The following is an 18451-nucleotide window of genomic DNA, read 5'->3' as shown; positions in this document are numbered from 1 at the left end:
AGAGAGTACTTTGATGAAAGAAATGCATCAACATTTAAAGTCATTGGACCATTAATTCAGTTACAGAATTACAAACTCTGTGATCAAATTTTCATTAAATTTCTGTTAATTGCAACATTTAAACATACGTATTCACAAACACTATTTTCTTTCAATTCGAATCAAAGAAATATTCATTCAAATTAAATCAAATACATTTTTTTTTAATCTTCTTTCACTTAATCCTTCGCATTCCCAATTACCATATATTTTTTTAATGTAAATGAGTATTAACATAGTAATATAAAATATATTAAAAAATATATTTTAAATGTAAATAAAAAGAATCTATTTCAAATTCCTTTTTTTAATGTATACTGAGGAAGACTGAGTTAACAATCGAAACGTCTATGATTATTTTGTAAACAAATAAAGGAAATTATTTTAATTTTCTTTAATATACAATATATTATTCTTTAGACATTTTAAAATTATTTTAAAGAAACGAGATAAATATAGCGGCGTTCACGCGTCTATCGTTTGTGCAAATAAAGACAATATCCTTAATTTCGTGAAGACTCTTGCCCAAAGAACGGGGAAAGCTGAAATAAACGAAACATAGAATCCGCCATGATTTCTCAAGCGTTATGAAAAAGCGCGCGACGGACGTCACCAAAAGCTCGTCTCGCTTTTCATACGCATCAAGCATTCTCGAGGCGAATGCCGCCGCGAGCGACGGGTGGGATGAAGATTCGAGGAAGTGGAAAAGTTTTTCTAGACTTTCTGATCCGTGAAAAGCAGCGATTAAGCGATTTATAAGTGCAACCTTCCCTCCTAACATTCGTTGGATCGCCCGCATCTGCTCTCTTAACCATCTTACACTTTCTACAACCCACGCCTACTCCCACAGTCTTTGCAATAATTTCCTTGACACGGGGGCTTTTAACGTTTTACGCGACGCTACACGGTCGTTTTCATAATTCAAAGTTATCCGCAAAACGAAAACGAAACGGGAACGCAGAGAAATTTCTCTAATGCGCAAATGCAATTGCAAGATCTCGGAGAATGTGTTGTCGCTCACACGACCGCATAGAAGTCTCGAAACTATTCGAAGATCTTGATTATAATATTTCACAAGTTTTGAAAGAGAAACAAATGTTTCGTCGTTTTATTAGGATACATAAAAAGGATAAACCGACAAACTTAATTTAATCTCAAAATACTCTGTCAAAAAGTTCTCGATCTGCAAACTTCTCTTACGAGAACCCAGAACTTTTTTTATAAGATTTGGATGTTTCAAACTATTGTTGACAGTAAAACCAGATGGAAGTTTTTATGAAAAATCAATGTCAGAGCTGTGATCGTTGGGAGACACAAGGCAAAAATAATGTCGCGCACGATTTATGATTAAATAAAGTTTATATCATGACCAAGAGAGAAATGCGCGAACTAATGGATAAATAACGTAATAATAATAATAATAATTAAATTCTTTGACTAAAAAAATGATAATAATAATCCTTTGCTTTGACGTAAAATATGCAGCACGCGTATCTCTGCTTGGCATAAATCGGAAAACTGAATTTAAATGAAACACCGATTCAGAAACGGGGCGATTTCGAATGATCGATTCGGGATACGTCGACGCGAGAAAGAACCGAATTACACGGTACGTTAAGAATGTCCTGCGAGGACATCAATCTGGATCTGGCCCCATAAGATTCCGATCTCGCCCCTCGATCTCTCCGTGCAACTGCACCGGGGACACGCAATGACTCACGCGCTTTATTGCGCCTCTTTGCCGCCTACCGAAATCAATAATAGTGACATCATGCGGCGCGATTATCGCGGCTAAAATAGCGCATGAGCTGATTCAGCCGATTCGCAATAAAGTATTACGTAGGCGTAAAATGATTACACGCCGTTTTCTATTAGCAGTCATTGTTCCTCGCAAACGAAGTAGAAGACCGCCAGTTAATAACCAATAATAGCCATTACAAACCGAGTGACTATATATCCTCGGGCTTTACGCATTTTCTATCGATCATCAACGCATTATATCATCCGATCATTTAAGAGGATTAATTTCTCCTTTGATGCGAGAGTTACGTTTTGTTATATATAGAATCAAAATATAATATAGTCAGTGTCAGCAAATGTCACTTCGTGAAATTATCTAGAATAAAATTTACAATTAGAACACATGCAAGTCCACGCGTTTTAATTAATTGGATTAATGAATGTGTCCGGCCTCATCCTCATTCCTTCGTCTATATGTTCAGAGACTAGGAAAGAGGCTGACAAGCTACCGTAGCGAAGTTGGAATCGAGCCAAGTGAATCCGCGTCGTAACAAAGATTTGACGGATCTTCCAAGTTCTCGAGCAACTTTCTGCGAGGATTGCCGAGGGGACTCGGAGAAGGACAGGGTACATCGGGATGTTTTAAGGATGACGACGTTGATAACCGGAACGTCAGACGAGACGAAAAATTTCTTATCCCTCTAAACGCCCCGATGTTTGCGTTTCTGATTGGCCAAACTCATCCACATCTCCCTTTTTCTTTTTCTCCTGTACTCCTAAAGTCTATCCACACCCGTCATTTTTTGTCTCGCACTTGCTTCGTTAAATCCGTCATTATATCGAGGAGATAAAGTTTAACGATCCGCCATTGGCGACCCTCATGTACCGACTTAACAAAGCAATTATTTTTTATCCGTAAATATCCATGCCTGATGATGATAAGCACGAACACGACGGATACGTGAAACGCAATCTTCCAAGTTCTTTAATAACTATTGAAAAAAATTTCTCTCGATATGAGGGATATATTTTTTATACGAGATAGAACCATTTTTTTATTGTATTGTGATAAATACAATATTTGAAAATAAAACTTGAAGAGATCACAATTTCATCCTTTTATCGATATTGCAAAAATGATGACGCTTTACAACACTCGGCGTCGGACCTATCCGAATAGAGACTGCGATTTATTTGTCGTATTGAAAACTCATGGGGCACATCCCTGCGAGCGGAAAAAAATGCGAACCCTTTTAGTCGACCCACCGATTACAAACAACAATGTAATAAAAATGAGAAGAGTATCGCGGCGGCGACGCAGTTTTCGCCGAAACATTGCGGATTTTTTAACGCTCGAGCGCTCAAAAATTCGACCATGAATGAATTCAGGGAGGTCGGCAAGCCGCAAGAGCACACATAAAAGGAAGACGCACATTGAAACGAAAAGGAGAGAGTGGCATTCCCGAAATGCAAGGGTGCGCTTTGGGCACCAAGGGTAGAAAGCTCGCTGTAACGCGTTATATCTGTCTGCGTGCGTCTATATTTTTTTTCTCGCCGTTCCGTCGCCTCTGGCCGTCCTGAACCCCACGCACATCGCTATAAATATGTCTCGGCACTAGGCTAGGCGAGGACCGCGCTATTCCCATGGCGCAAGCCTTCGCCATCGATGCGTAACCGGTCTGATATATACAGTGCTGCGGGGCCATCGGATGTCTTTTAAGCCGCAAACTTTGGTGCGAACGATTTTTCTTCGGTGAAAATATAGAGGCGATAACATTTATTGGTTATCTTCCAAAATTTTAACATTGTGTATCTTTGTAATTAAGCTATATAGAAAACTCACCTCAAATCTATTCAAGAAATTAATTCGGGAAAAAAATATAAATTTATCAATTTTATCATTTGATCTATTTTAAGATTTTGTTGTCAAAATCTATTTCAAATCGATTTAAAAATCTGGAAATTATGTTGTAGAAACAAGTAGCAATTCGCGTTAACGCACAGTCAGTTTTATAGCGTTTAAATCGACGGTGATCGTTTTGCGATGTCGTAAACGGGACTTCAATATCAGAATTAGTGCCACATGTAATGGTGTACTATAGCGTTTATGATGTTATGAAAAAAAACATTACGTTATAATATTCTCTAATTCATTTTGATACATAGCTTTGTCGATTAGAATCTTAGCGTTAGTGCAAGGATAAAAATAGCCTTATGCAAGGACAAAAAAAACAAGGTAAGACTATATTTTATAATTTACATAAAGACTGTGTGTTCTCTTTTAAATGGAAAGAATAATATAGAAAACTACTAGGTATATTAAAATTCTCTCAACTTCGCGCGACGATAAAACGTCATGTGACTTCATGTTGACGTCATGTGTGGAGTTTCTCCGAAAGAAAAATTGTATGAGCACTCAGACAACTTTACTCGAAAACATGTCAGAAAATGGTGTTTGTCAGCAAAAGTTGATGGTTGATATTTTTGTAAAGAAAATATGTAAAACTAACTATCTCGTTTCTAAAAAATAAGTTTTCTAAAATAAAAACAGACAGTATACATCACTATACATATATGTACACGTGTGAACGTATAATCAACGAATTATTTCAGTAGGTGAGAATAACATATGCAAATAATAATAATATATAGATTATTTAGGCAGTAATCTGCCAAATTTATATTTGTATAAAATAAATTACTTTAATATCATGTGTATTATATAAGCTCAAAGTAAAATAAATTTAAAATATAGAAATTAGCGAAAAAAATAAAAAATTTATAAATTTATAAATATTTAAAATTATAATTTTAATTTTGACACGTTTCAAGTAGTTTACAAGTTTTAGGTTTCAGACAGAGCGCGGTTTGCAAACATGTATCGACGCGCTCACTTGTTAGAGATTGAAACTTCATTGTGAAATGAAACATTTCAGTAGTCAAGCGTTACGCAACTTCATTCCAAATGTAGAAAGTTTTGTCCAATACAATCGGTCCATTCAAACAAGAACACATGAATAATGAGAGGATTCACATATGTGTTTCTGTTGGCAGCGAGAGTTCACGTAGTATTTCTTGTTCTCTTTAGCTCTCTACATTTATCTTTCTTTCCATGACCTATCCATGACTTTTCCATATTTCTAGTATTTCGCCAATTTAAGACATAATTACAATTTATGATTAATAATAGACAATTAGTAATTGATTAAAAATGGATATTACACATCCTTTTTTTACATTGTTTTACAATTCGTTTAAAATATGTAGATGTATATGACATTACTTTATTGTGATATAAGATACACATACACATTACTTTATTACTTTATTTAATTAATTTGTTTGCTTCTTCTTAATAATAACAATTATGTTCATTGCAATAAAATAACGTAATATTAATATAATATATTAAATATAATATATAACTTAGTTATGCACATAAAACATTAATAATAATATATTATTGGTCTAATTATTTAAGATTGACTCTATTTATATTAAATAAAAAATGTATGCAAATAACAAATTGCGAAGCAATTTCGAACATCATATTGAAACATCACCGAAAAAGGGAAAAGGAAAGAAAGAGAGAGAGAGAAAACGACAGAAAAATTTTCCTCTAAAGTATCTCTTTCACGTAAAATACCAATTCGTTCAACATTTGTGAACATATATGCTAAAGACTATAAGAGAATGCGGTACTTTGCGACAGTTTTCTGCCAACATGCAGCATCCCAGAAAGTGTCCGGACTTTAAAGTTACTCGCACGAACACAAAACAACGAACATTACAGCGACAAAAGTTGTGTGAACTCTCTCAACGCGGTGTCCTATATATTCATACAAACTCATACATCTCATCGATAGCAAAAGCGGCCAGCGGTTTGGGATACATCACGGCTGACACGGCAACGCAATTATCCCCTCGAGATTCGAGTTTGCTCAATGTTCGATCGCGTATGCTGTTTTACCAGTCGTGGACAATGTTATCAAAAATAAGGATTGCCCCATTTAATACCAATGCACGTCTTTAAACGATGCAAACTAGAGCGAATCAGCGATTTCAGACACGAGAATAAAAGAATAAAAAATGGTTGATCGACCAACACAAATATTTGATAAGGCTTCTTCCTTAAAATAGTTTTCAAAATATATCAAAACATTTTTAATTAATTTATAAAATTAAAAAGAGGAATATCTACAAAAATATATATTATTCAATAATTGTCAACCTACATATTTAAAGTAGTCAATAAATAAAACTGGCTTTTTCGACGATAGAAAGAAGAATGAAAATAGTCTGAATTCTATATTTCTATGTAACTATTAATAGCTACCGTAGATTCAATTGAAACAAACTGTTCGATAAAAATAAAAATTCACTTTTCGAGCTTTGCCATCCGAGGATGCCACCAGCGTGTCGGCAAGTGCAGCTATTACTGCAAGCACTATCGTGCATCCCGAGACACAGAGTGCATAAACTCCTGAGAGGAATCCGCGAACCCTTTCGCCGGGAACAGATTATCGAGAAAATCATCTCACGCTATTGAAACCAACTGCGACGTCACAACTGGCTCACAGCTGAAATTCCGCATCCAATATCAAGAAGTGAACGGATTTAAACGACGAGTGATGACAGGCGAACAGATACGACGCGCGAATGTATGTTTACACCGACGTCGGGTCGGACGTGTGTGTGCGTGCGGTGACGAAACGCATCTCGCCGTTAACTCGGTCCAGGAACACGAAGGTGCACGATCGCGTAATGGAGCTGATAGAGAATGAACTCACCTTCGTCGGCGGAATGCAGCTCCGGGTCTCTGCGGCAAACCGGTGCAAGCCGGACAGCGTGAGAATGTCAAGCACACAGGTGCAATATCTCCGATGACGCGGCTACGCCGCTCGAGTGGTCGGTGTGGACTGCAGAAGAGCCGCAGATGATATCAGAGACCTAGGGGAGCACTGCGTGACATCATTGCGGGCCAATCCGTGCGAGTCCAGCGAAGCGCACGCGCCGTCTCAGCCACCCTTCGGCGCCGGGGATGCTTGCGATATATCGCAATCGATTGCAAACCCCGACTTCGCGCCGACGACGGAGCGCTCTGCTGGCGAAGCTTCATCCCTTGCTTTTGAATTGTGGCGCCAAGTTCGTTTAAGTCTTTGCGCCCTCGTCTAAAAATCTTCGTCGAATTCTATCGAATCTTTATCAAAAAATATTTTTATATTTATTTTTTAGGTTCCTTTGAATTTATTAATCTTGCACAGATTTTTTCAAACCTCTCCGTCATCGTTAATCATCATTTTTTATTTTTAAAGGGATCCTAAACGTCCTTGAAAATTCTGTTGTTTTTTCCTGTTTTATCACATTTTGCCGATAAAACGAAATGATATTATAATTTCTTGGCTGACAAACCAGAAATGAAAATATTGTTCTAATAAAGCTTGCTGCAAATACATCGTTACTCGGTTCGATACGAGATCCGTGCGTATTCAATATATCAGACTGATAAGACTTGACAAGAATAGACGCGGTCCGAGCGCGCGAACACATAACGTATAGATAACGCTTCTCACATGAGTCGGGCTGTAAAGCGGATAGATAAGCGGGTTGATGTCAAGTCAAACATACGTATATAAATCTTATCGAGGTAACGCTTGCGATAAAAACATTTTGCATATATCCCGATCTTCTCGTCTCGGCGTAGACAACAGGTAAGCTTCTTTGTCACCTCCTCGAGCTGGGCGCTGAAATATGTAAAATTATTCCGGGATTCTCGCGGACCGGTTTACCTGGCGACGCGACATTTTCGCAGCATCCGGGACACCCTATTCCTCTCGTACTCTCGAATGTCTTCCTCGTTACAAGCTCGTGAAACACGCAAACCGGTTGCAGGTGCAAAGAAGTCCTTCTCGTGGAGGGACATTATCATACTCGTGAATACAAAAGTATCTCCTTTGTGAGGCGCGAAATTGCCAGGGCGCGAAAGCGGGTCGAGCACCAACAGCTTTCGAAGAATGCTGCGGAATGACAGGCTGCGCGATAACGCTTAATTTCCTGAAAAGAATTTGCGCCTCTTGTTGGGTCTGGGATTTAACAGCGAAAAATTCCACTGGCGCGTTCCCTCTTTTCTAGACACTCAAAAGAAATCTGCATAGCGTACAACGTCATGTAGTCAATGTGTGGAGAGAATGAATATTACAAAAATTTCCTGGCTATTTTCTCGTAATACATGATGTATACGGCGATTTGATAAAAGCATTTATCAAACCCGCAAAGAGCGTCTTCCCTTGTCAAACAGTAAGATCCTGATGATACCTTCTGAATCGATTTTACGTTTCGTGACTTCGCTTCGGCGTAATATATATAGGGGAGTTGTGTATTCCGCGTACTTGTGAAACTACAAGCGATACACGCGTGTCTACATATGTCGAAGTTGGTTTCCCCCCAAACTCGAGCACGTGGTATGAGGAATGGCCGAATTATGCGACATATTGCACGATTCAAATCCGCTTTATCGAACAGTAGTCGGATATTTGGGAAGAAAAAGCGGTGTTTATAAGAGCAAGGGGAATTGTTTCGACTGACTGACTGACTACGCTGTTGCTTTGTGCTACAAAAGTAAATATCCGTCGATATTGAAAGGTTCGGAGAATTCAATTCGAGCTTAAATATTCGTCGAAAGACAATCGCAAACATATATATATATATAAAAATTTAATTCGATTGAAATAATCTATCTTGACCGATTGCTGTTCTTACGAGCTCGTAATAATTTCCTCGTGTAAAAAGCACTAACGAGATTAAAGTGCGGCTGTACGATGGGATTTCGAAAGAGAGATCGATCATGCTCTGCGCGTAAGCTGGAAATATGTTCGAATCAATCACAAAGCCAGTCGCGAGATTAAGCTGCACCACGGCCTCTTTTATTGATCAGCGATGCTTCACCGCTCGCTGAAATTCGCCGCACGGCCTTTCGGGGCGAGCGATTGGAGATTAGGTGGCTAATGTGCGGATAGCTAGTATTGCGGAGGGTATACGAAAGATAAATCAGCAGTTTTAGGAGCGACTACTACAATCAAGAAGGGATTGAAGCTGATAATTACCGAAACACACGTACATAAACACACACACACACACGCGCGCGTTAGATGTTTCTAGATGCTAGAAAAGCTACAAAATTAATAGCGTGAATATTTCTAAACGTTATGTAAACACATATTATACAATTTTAACATGTATGTTCAGCGTCTCGGATGAAAACCCTTGAAAAATGCGGCATTAAGTATAAAGGATATCCTCGACCCTGACACACTTATTGTTAGTCTACTTTGCTGAGACGACGATGGCGCTTTTCATCAAAATAACGAGCTATCTCGAAGTTGGACGCATCCATAAATAATCATAAGACATAGAAACGATGAAAATAAGCGAAACATCCGGGACAACGCGACAAGGTGAACGAAATCGTGCGAATGTCGCAAGCGAGATTTCCCGGAAAATTTTGATGGCGCAATATCATCGTGGAAAAAAAGGGCAGCAAGAATAAATTGACGTCTTGAAAGAGGCTCAAGGAACTTGAATAGCTACCGAGCTACCGTCGTGGACTTATTTCGCCTCGTTTTTTCCTCGGTACCGCACCCGTATCTGTACCCCCTCAACACCCTTCTGTCTGGGAATAGAGGGTGAATTGAGTGGTCCAAAAATATATTAAATATCCTCTCAGATCTTCGCTTACTGACTGACATTTTTCGTCAATCTACAATAAGCAAAAACAATAATTTAATAAGTTCAAAAAATATTGCCACACGTATTTAACGAAACTCTTTTGCTCTCACTTTAACAACAATTTTTTGAAGATCGTTTACAATGCTTACAATAGATGTTGGGAGAAAGTTCTTAAACCATTACTATTATAAACAACTAAAATCGTGACGTTGAATATTGCATTCAATTTGGTCCTAGAAATTTATATTAAATATCTTCGCAGATCTTTGCATTACTGACTGACATTTTTCGTCAATCTATAATAAGCGGAAGGCAATAAACAATAATTTAATAAGTTCAAAAAATATTGCCACACGTATTTAACGAAACTCTTTTGCCCTCACTTTAACAACAATTTTTTGAAGATCGTTTACAATGCTTACAATAGATGTTGGGAGAAAGTTCTTAAACCATTACTATTATAAACAACTAAAATCGTGACGTTGAATATTGCATTCAATTTGGTCCTAGAAAAATATATTAAATATCTTCTCAGATCTTTGCATTACTGACTGACATTTTTTGTCAATCTACAATAAGCGGAAGACAATAAACAATAATTTAATAAGTTCAAAAAATATTGCCACACGTATTTAACGAAACTCTTTTGCCCTCACTTTAACAACAATTTTTTGAAGATCGTTTACAATGCTTACAATAGATGTTGGGAGAAAGTTCTTAAACCATTACTATTATAAACAACTAAAATCGTGACGTTGAATATTGCATTCAATTTGGTCCTAGAAAAATATATTAAATATCTTCTCAGATCTTTGCATTACTGACTGACATTTTTTGTCAATCTACAATAAGCGGAAGACAATAAACAATAATTTAATAAGTTCAAAAAATATTGCCACACGTATTTAACGAAACTCTTTTGCCCTCACTTTAACAACAATTTTTTGAAGATCGTTTACAATGCTTACAATAGATGTTGGGAAAAAGTTCTTAAACCATTACTATTATAAACAACTAAAATCGTGACGTTGAATATTGCATTCAATTTGGTCCTAGAAAAATATATTAAATATCTTCTCAGATCTTTGCATTACTGACTGACATTTTTCGTCAATCTACAATAAGCGGAAGACAATAAACAATAATTTAATAAGTTCAAAAAATATTGCCACACGTATTTAACGAAACTCTTTTGCCCTCACTTTAACAACAATTTTTTGAAGATCGTTTACAATGCTTACAATAGATGTTGGGAGAAAGTTCTTAAACCATTACTATTGTAAACAACTAAAATCGTGACGTTGAATATTGCATTCAATTTGGTCCTAGAAAAATATATTAAATATCTTCTCAGATCTTTGCATTACTGACTGACATTTTTCGTCAATCTACAATAAGCGGAAGGCAATAAACAATAATTTAATAAGTTCAAAAAATATTGCCACACGTATTTAACGAAACTCTTTTGCCCTCACTTTAACAACAATTTTTTGAAGATCGTTTACAATGCTTACAATAGATGTTGGGAGAAAGTTCTTAAACCATTACTATTGTAAACAACTAAAATCGTGACGGAACGTTGAATATTGCATTCAATTTGGGGTTCTTCGTAGTCACTATGCCATCACTGTGGGTCGCGCATTTCCATCTCGCAGATTTACATAAGTGACTTATGGTCAGCAAGTATTACCCTCGTGGTAGAGACACGGGGTCGTATCTTTGATGCGACGCTCGCGCGGGGATTCAAATGAGGGACGGTCGTTACGAGACCCGGTGTGGAATATCATACGAAAGTGTCTGGTTTCGTTATTCGCGGATATTCGCGCGGATATGTTTGCGAAAAAAAAAGACCGAGTAATCCGAGTTTCCCGATTTTTTTAAACGACTTCTGGCATTTATCTCTTTTCTTTCTGTCGTAAACAGAGTAGCAATTACGCGCGATAACATTATATAAACATTTTTATCAGAATTTTATCGAATCTCTCTCTCTCGCCAAAATTCCGCTTTTCGCAATTTTAACTAACGAGATTCCATCAAAATGCGACGATTGAAGATTCATTAGCCGTGCAATTGTAATGGTATCTATATACACACCCTGTTGCGATAATGATCGAATCTCGATATGTAACCATTCGATTAATTTACTCGACAATACTTCTCTAACAGAGTGGCAGCGGTTTTCGATTAACCATCGAAATTGTATTCATTAAATGCTGAAAATCTATTCATTTCAATCCGAATACTACCCAGTAGTATCTTTCTCTTGTTCACTTCTAACCGCTGTTAACACACTTGTGTGTCTCACCGTTTGCAAATTACATTAATCCCGCGGAGAGATAACGCCTCCAGGCTCCACCGCGATCCAAGATTAAATAATGCGGTATCAGCGAAATCTTGGCAATGATATATGGCGATACGAAAACTGATCGTAGATTTAATTTGAAGATTATCACGACGAAGCCGATTTGATGTGTAACGCGCACGCGTATTACGCATACTCGCACGCACGTCGATTTTTCATGTATAATTAGCCGTCACCGCTTAACGAGCGTGCGATCCTGCTCGCGACGAAGATCCATCGCGCGTAATAACTCTCGTCTCTCTGACACAGCGACGGGAAAGCGCAATTTTTCCTCATACATACATATGTATGTACACGGTGTCTCGGATTTCCATTTTATCTACGGGTTCTTTGAATAATTTCAAGTCAATCTTTTCCCGACCGTCTTCTTCGTATTTCCGAAGAAGAAGAAGAAGAAGATATCGATTCTAATTTGGTCGAGGCATCCGTGCGTGAAAAGGAGAGCGAGAAATCTCTGTGACATCCCGTGTAATATCGCGCGCAGAGACCGTATGAATGATCGTTAATTAATTCCAGACACGGCGCGAGCAAAACGACCCACCGGGCGAAACAACGCGCCTCTGCCTTATATTCCCAATTTTTCACGTACGCATACATATGTACGAGCATAATAAATACCGGCGACGGTTACCTTTCGGTGACGCGAATTGCATAGCAACGAGAAGCATTTTTTTTCTCCCTCCCTCTTTTTCGAAACGTATTGTACCCTGCTGTCCCACTTCAGCTCTTTCTCTGTCTCGCGGCGAAACGTAGAAACGATTCCCTATCATGAGCGAAAGCGTTTTATCAGATAAAGTTATGCTATCGGTCTCAGATAAGGGAACGGTGACAGACGATGATACACGACGTCCGTAGTTTCGGAAATGTACGTGTCGCACTAGCTATTTTTTTCCGCTCCCCATTTCGCGTGTGATTCTCGCCTCTATCGTCGTCGATCGAAAGATAACTGAATAAAGTAAGTAGTATTTCTATTATTAATTATAATCCAATAATTATAGCATAAAAGAGAGCTCAAGAAATTATGAAATGTCGATGAATGGTTCTAAAATCGGAAACCAAAAACTGGTTAAATACACAATTTTTTTAATTCGTTCTCTCTTTATACGATTTGACGTTTAAAATAAATTTTCTTTCAAAAGTGTTATATATACAACAGAATACTCGTGCCGTAATAATTCGTGTTTGCGGACGTCAGTTTAATGATTGAGTGTTTTCTTCGTGCGATCGTTATCAGGTGTGCAAAATTCAAGACGACCACACACTTGATTAAATAATAATCGATCGTATCTGAACGAGCGCGCTTCCACTCGCATTCGTCCTAATCCCATTTGCACTTTAGCCGTGACCCTCCGCCTCTTAACTCGTCCATTATTCTATATTGAATTGCACATAAATCTTCATACCAAAAGAGCAACTTGGACTCGTGCGGACCACCTGCAAACCGGTAAAGAGAGCGCGCAGTAATTTCTCTTCATCTCTTCTTGCGCGAGGACCGGCTGTTTTTTTCCCCCGTTAAAGTAGATTCGTCTCAATCTCGAACCTTAAGGATCAAAAGCACTAAATAACCGTCCTTGCCGATAGGTCATGGACACGCTCTATCCGAATCTGTACGACCGGTTCAAGACCGAGGGACTCTGTCCCGTCTGTCTCATGGAGATGGAACTCACGCCTCGGTACTCGTGCGTCAACAAACACACCCTGTGTCATCGTTGCAAGCCCTACTACTACGGCTGTCCCACGTGCAAGTCGCCGTTGAATATGGAGACTCTGCCGTTGCAGACGGATGCACCGCCTCCGACCCATTTCATGCCACATCCCATGTCACCGCGACCATACGACGATCACAATCCCAGTGCGCCGTCGATGATCGGCTTCCTGGACTACGAGAAAAGGGCTTGGGAGCCGCCCGCAGCTTTGGAGAATCAAGAACTCGAATCGTGCTCGTACTCTCACCTGGGATGCTGGATAAAGATACCGGAACATCTGCGCGTGTTGCATGAGTCGAGGTAAAGGCTTGAATTATTCTACACCGTCGCCATCAGTGTCATTAATAATATATATGTTAATAATAATGTTCAACGGAATAAATTAACCGGAACCAGTTGTTTCTTATAGTTTTTTTGAATAGATGTTGAATATGAATCTGGTTACCAAATTATTCCACCATGTTAGAAGTTTGAAAATTTTTAATTAAAGTTGCAAAGAAAGGCTTTATTCATGAACTTTGTCACATTACTATAAATCCAGTGTCAAAATTGTTAAATTCAAAATGAACTCAACTTGGCAGATTTATATAAAAAAAGCATTTTTTAAAGATATGCCCATATTGAGGATCATTTTGAATTTGACAATTCTGACATTGAATTCGTATTCAATGACAAAAAATCCTTGAAAGCTACATATATAGTAAATCGTCAAGAACCTAATTGTAAATCATAGCTAACTTTCGCAATACAGCTCATATTTAATCATGGATATCTTATTATTAATCATAACCAAAACCAAAATTTCTTGTAAGGATTAAAAATCCTAACAATATACTTTATTTTAATTGCGATCAAATTTCTCCAGCATGTCACATATTATAGTTATAATATGACGAAGTTCGTGAAAATAGCCTTTTTTTGCAACTTTAAGTAAAAATTTTTCAAAATGTGACATAATAAAATAATTTGAAACCTAATTCGTATTCAATATTTAAAAAATTATAAGAAACGACTAGGTAGTCTCGTTCCGGTTGATTTCTTTTTATTGAATGGTGCATTGTTTGATAATAATTGTAATCGTTTGCTAATAATTGTAATCTCAGGTGTCAGTTTCGACCGCATTTGGAGGAGGAGCACGTGCCGACCGATCTTCATCATTCTGATGATTTGGTGGAGTGCACGTATAGCGCAGCGGGTTGCAAGGTACGAACGGTGCCATGGCGACGTAGCATTCACGAGAAGTTTTGCATCTATAGGGACAAGTTTCAGGACGTAAACGACATTAGCGAGGGTCTCGCGTCCGCAACGATCGTCGATAACGATTATGGAGGCGATCCCGACGAATTGGTGCGATGCAAGTTCGAGGGATACGGCTGCATGGTGAGAATGCCAAGAAGACGGAAATACATGCACGAGCAGAAATGCAACTACAAGAGCCATCAAGGAGACATAAACGATGAGTTCTTCGTTCATTCCGTCGAGCCGGAATTAGATCCTGAGGAGCAAGTGGAATGCAGATGGTCCGTATACGGTTGCCGGGTCAGGCCGAAGCGTTATCGCGTGCAAATCCACGAGGATAAATGTAATTACAGGATGGAAGAGTGCGCGTACAAGCATTACGGATGCAGCGCCATGTTTACGCCGCCCAGAAAAAACGCTCACGAGAAAAATTGCGAATACGCCAATTAAATTAATGCGGTGTCTCTCAAATAAAATATAATTCTCGCATAGAGCAGATGTATATCCATTAAAAGCGATGTGTAAAAATATTTTTGATTTTTAAGAGATGTCGATAATTAAAATATAGTCTCACGATGAAGCGTACTTCATTTTCGTGACGAATGACACAAAGATAAATTGCCTTCGAGAGAACCGATTCATCTGTGTATTCGTTGTATACGGAATAGAAAACTCTCTACTTTATGCTGCAAAAAAGAGTAATTAAAATTCTGTTGGAACGTATTCCTGGCAATTTCATCAATCTGCGAACTATCAAGCGCGAGATAACGCGCGGGAATAACAACAATTAACGGCTACAAAGCAAGTCTATCGTCAGCCGCTGAAACGTAAGTCTATTTTACAAAACCCATTAACAGCGATTTCTTCAAGAACCCGTGGGATGATACACGGAAGAGGATTATTTACTCTCTTCCTCTCTCTCTCTCTCTCCGTCCCGTTGTAAGATAGCGAGACTTACGCCTGTCGGTCGAGGGATCATCTTGAGCATGATCGTCCGGAATAAGGGGTGATGGCGTGGCTGGGATATCCAACACCTGCAGGCTAATGGTGAATCTCCCTGTGCGCCTACGATCGCCCGTTCTCAACCCCCCATCGCTCGATGAAACGACACCTACACGTTTATAGCGGCCATTTATAACGTCGGCGTGTGCAAAAGATGGGGGCGAGCTTCGTTTCGACGCCTTCAAGTGTTAGTCCCGAAGTCAATAAAACGTGTGAGAATTAAACGATATGCCCGATCTTCAATTTTATTTTGTCTATTAATGATTGAAGGTGAGAAACAAGTTATTTGGATCATTAATAATAATAATAATCATAATAATAACAGCTCTTTGCTATTGTATTATTATTATTACAATATGTAAATTGGCACCATAAAATTGATTCGTTTATTTAATGTAGTATTGACACATAAGCAAATATTTAAAAGTCAGCAGAGTTCAACGCTTGCGAATGAAAGGCAAAAAAATGGAGATCAAAATCTATTTCTCGTCCCATGAAAATCTCTGATACTCCCATGGGCGAAGGCGTACGTTCTCGTTCCTAAATAAATATCGAATGGACCGTGTCGCGAGAAAATCTTGTCCGTTCGCCAAGCAAGCGGTACGTCATCTCAACCTGGTCAGAACTTTCACATTCGCCGATGGCCCGCTGGACAAAGGACTGTTTTACATAGTAAAGACCAAAAAGGACCCCTACTCTCTGACCATCGGACGCCTTAAAGAGGATACCTCATATACCGTATCCAAGTTCATAGTCGCACACAAAGCGAACCACCATCCCAAATTATATCCGGAAACAATCGAAATGACTCTTATTCAAAGCAATGCTACCCCTCGATCGCTACCCTTTGCCTTCTCTAATTGCGTTTCAGGCAATTCGCTGATTTTTAATTAACCGATTTACGAAAAGGATTGCGCAGCTTAAAGAAGATATTTTATTACGATTGATTTTGATTTCGAACATCTGCTGTCATCTGAATTATGCACATAAATTTATTTCTCCCGATTGTATATTATATAAAATTTAAATATAACACGTATATATAGTCGGTTATGCTTTTCATTTTTTAATATATATAAAGTAATAATCTTATATTACCTATATATAATCCCATACTTTTTCACATAACAAATAACACTATTGTATACTCGAGGAAGCATATTAAATTCGATGTGTAATAAATAGATGTAAAAAAATCCGTTTTCTAGTTCAATAAATAAAAAAACCACATTAATATACAAATCCGTCATTTCTATGTAAAACAGCAACGGGAAAGGACAAGTTACGACAGATAGGGACGATTATCAAGCGAAAGATAATAGCTTTTTTTCTTCATTAAAACCTCTCTCGCATAAATTAATCAGCTGATCAACGTTAGATGATGAAAGATAAGAAGACGGTTCTCCGTCGCATTTAAAAAGCTCGTTGGTAGGCAGAACGGATACAAGCACGGCAAGCTAACACCGATGGTGGGGTTGAGCGAAGGAATAGTAGGAGGAGATGCGAGTAAATTGCACCCCTGGGGACAAGCCTGACGAGTGACGCGAAGGACGCAACAAGCCAGAAGTCAGCCAACTTTAATTAAGACGGCGTAGCAGACTAGATGTAGACACGAGACTTTATATAAGAACTCGGGTTTGCAAAATTTCTTTGTTACCTGCAAATTGTAGAACGCGTCATGCGAGCGATAGAACCACGATAGAGATGTTAAGTATTTCTCATATAAGTTGCAGAACGTTTCAGATTTAGCAATCTATTTTTCATACAATTTCAGTAGCTTTGATCCAAGATCAATTCTTAAAGAATAATTATCATTCGTCGCAAAACTTTTCGATATTAAATGTTTTTATAATTCATCCTCAAATGTTATAAGGACTTATTCAAACAAAATCCATTGAAAAAAGAATAAGATTTTATTACCGCGCGCTCTTAATTTAGTTTTGTATCTTTGCAATCTTAATTAAAGAAAAATCATTTTTAGTTTGATGAAAAAATCCGGAGGAATAAAAAAATGTAAAATACTCTGGTAATAGCGTTAAATATGAATATCGATTTAACGCTTTCGTGACCAGAGGCGCCCCGAATCTAGCACGTTTACGGCCATTGATCATCGGCGTTCAACATGAGCGTACCTGATCCGAAGATTCAGGAAGATTGTGTTCCCACGTAAATATCTCAACGCCAAAAATGACGCTCTCTCTCGCGGCACGCGAGCACCATAATTCACGTTAGCGTTGCTCTTCAGTCGCGAGGGAGAGATCCGATCGTATCTCAATTTCGTCAGGATATAACTATCGGGACGTCCACGTAACGAATAAATCCGTGTAACCGTTTCTCTGAGCGGAGCATCGAATCGCACGGCACGTACGCGATTATCATCGTCGAACGAAACGCGATTGCCGCGGGGGCGAGCTCGGGAGATAAAGATTTACGGCAAGTAAACATTCGTCATCGAGACGGAAATCCGCAGTTGGTCGCAGCGTTCCGGCGCTACGTCCGGGAGATTATGTATGGAATGCATCGTTTATTAAAGTAATCTTAGGGTATTTCACTATTAATAAACCGAATGCGGATAAGAACCTATATTAAATAATCTTATTGTACAGAGAAGAATAATCACCACATCGTGAAGTTTTTT

General features: G+C 38.4%; 2 protein-coding genes across 2 annotated transcripts in view; one reads left to right on the top strand and one right to left on the bottom strand.

Moving 5' to 3' along the window:
- The window catches only part of hwt (SH2 domain-containing adapter heavyweight), a 135777-nt gene that overhangs the window by 67135 nt on the left and 50191 nt on the right, over positions 1 to 18451 (bottom strand). The gene's annotated exons all lie outside the window — the stretch shown is intronic.
- LOC114934575 (uncharacterized) lies at positions 12634 to 16860 on the top strand. The gene is made up of 3 exons (XM_029307231.2): positions 12634 to 12821; positions 13448 to 13872; positions 14676 to 16860. The coding sequence occupies exons 2-3, from the start codon at positions 13451 to 13453 to the stop codon at positions 15259 to 15261; spliced, it is 1008 nt and encodes a 335-aa protein (XP_029163064.1). The 5' UTR covers positions 12634 to 12821; positions 13448 to 13450; the 3' UTR covers positions 15262 to 16860.

The sequence above is a fragment of the Nylanderia fulva genome, unplaced genomic scaffold (assembly GCF_048542155.1).
Source record: "Nylanderia fulva isolate GAGA-0341 unplaced genomic scaffold, ASM4854215v1 Scaffold7, whole genome shotgun sequence".
In the NCBI taxonomy this organism is placed as follows: Eukaryota; Metazoa; Arthropoda; class Insecta; order Hymenoptera; family Formicidae; genus Nylanderia; species Nylanderia fulva.
The sequence above is the reverse complement of the archived record's forward strand: the minus strand, read 5'-3'. Positions and strand labels throughout refer to the sequence as shown.

What these genes read in the sequence shown, in the direction of transcription:
- LOC114934575 (XM_029307231.2), top strand. Translation starts at nt 13,451, where the DNA reads ATGGACACGCTCTATCCGAATCTGTACGACCGGTTCAAGACCGAGGGA. An exon ending in CGCGTGTTGCATGAGTCGAG is followed by an intron (nt 13,873 to 14,675) that starts GTAAAGGCTTGA and finishes TTGTAATCTCAG; the next exon opens with GTGTCAGTTTCGACCGCATT.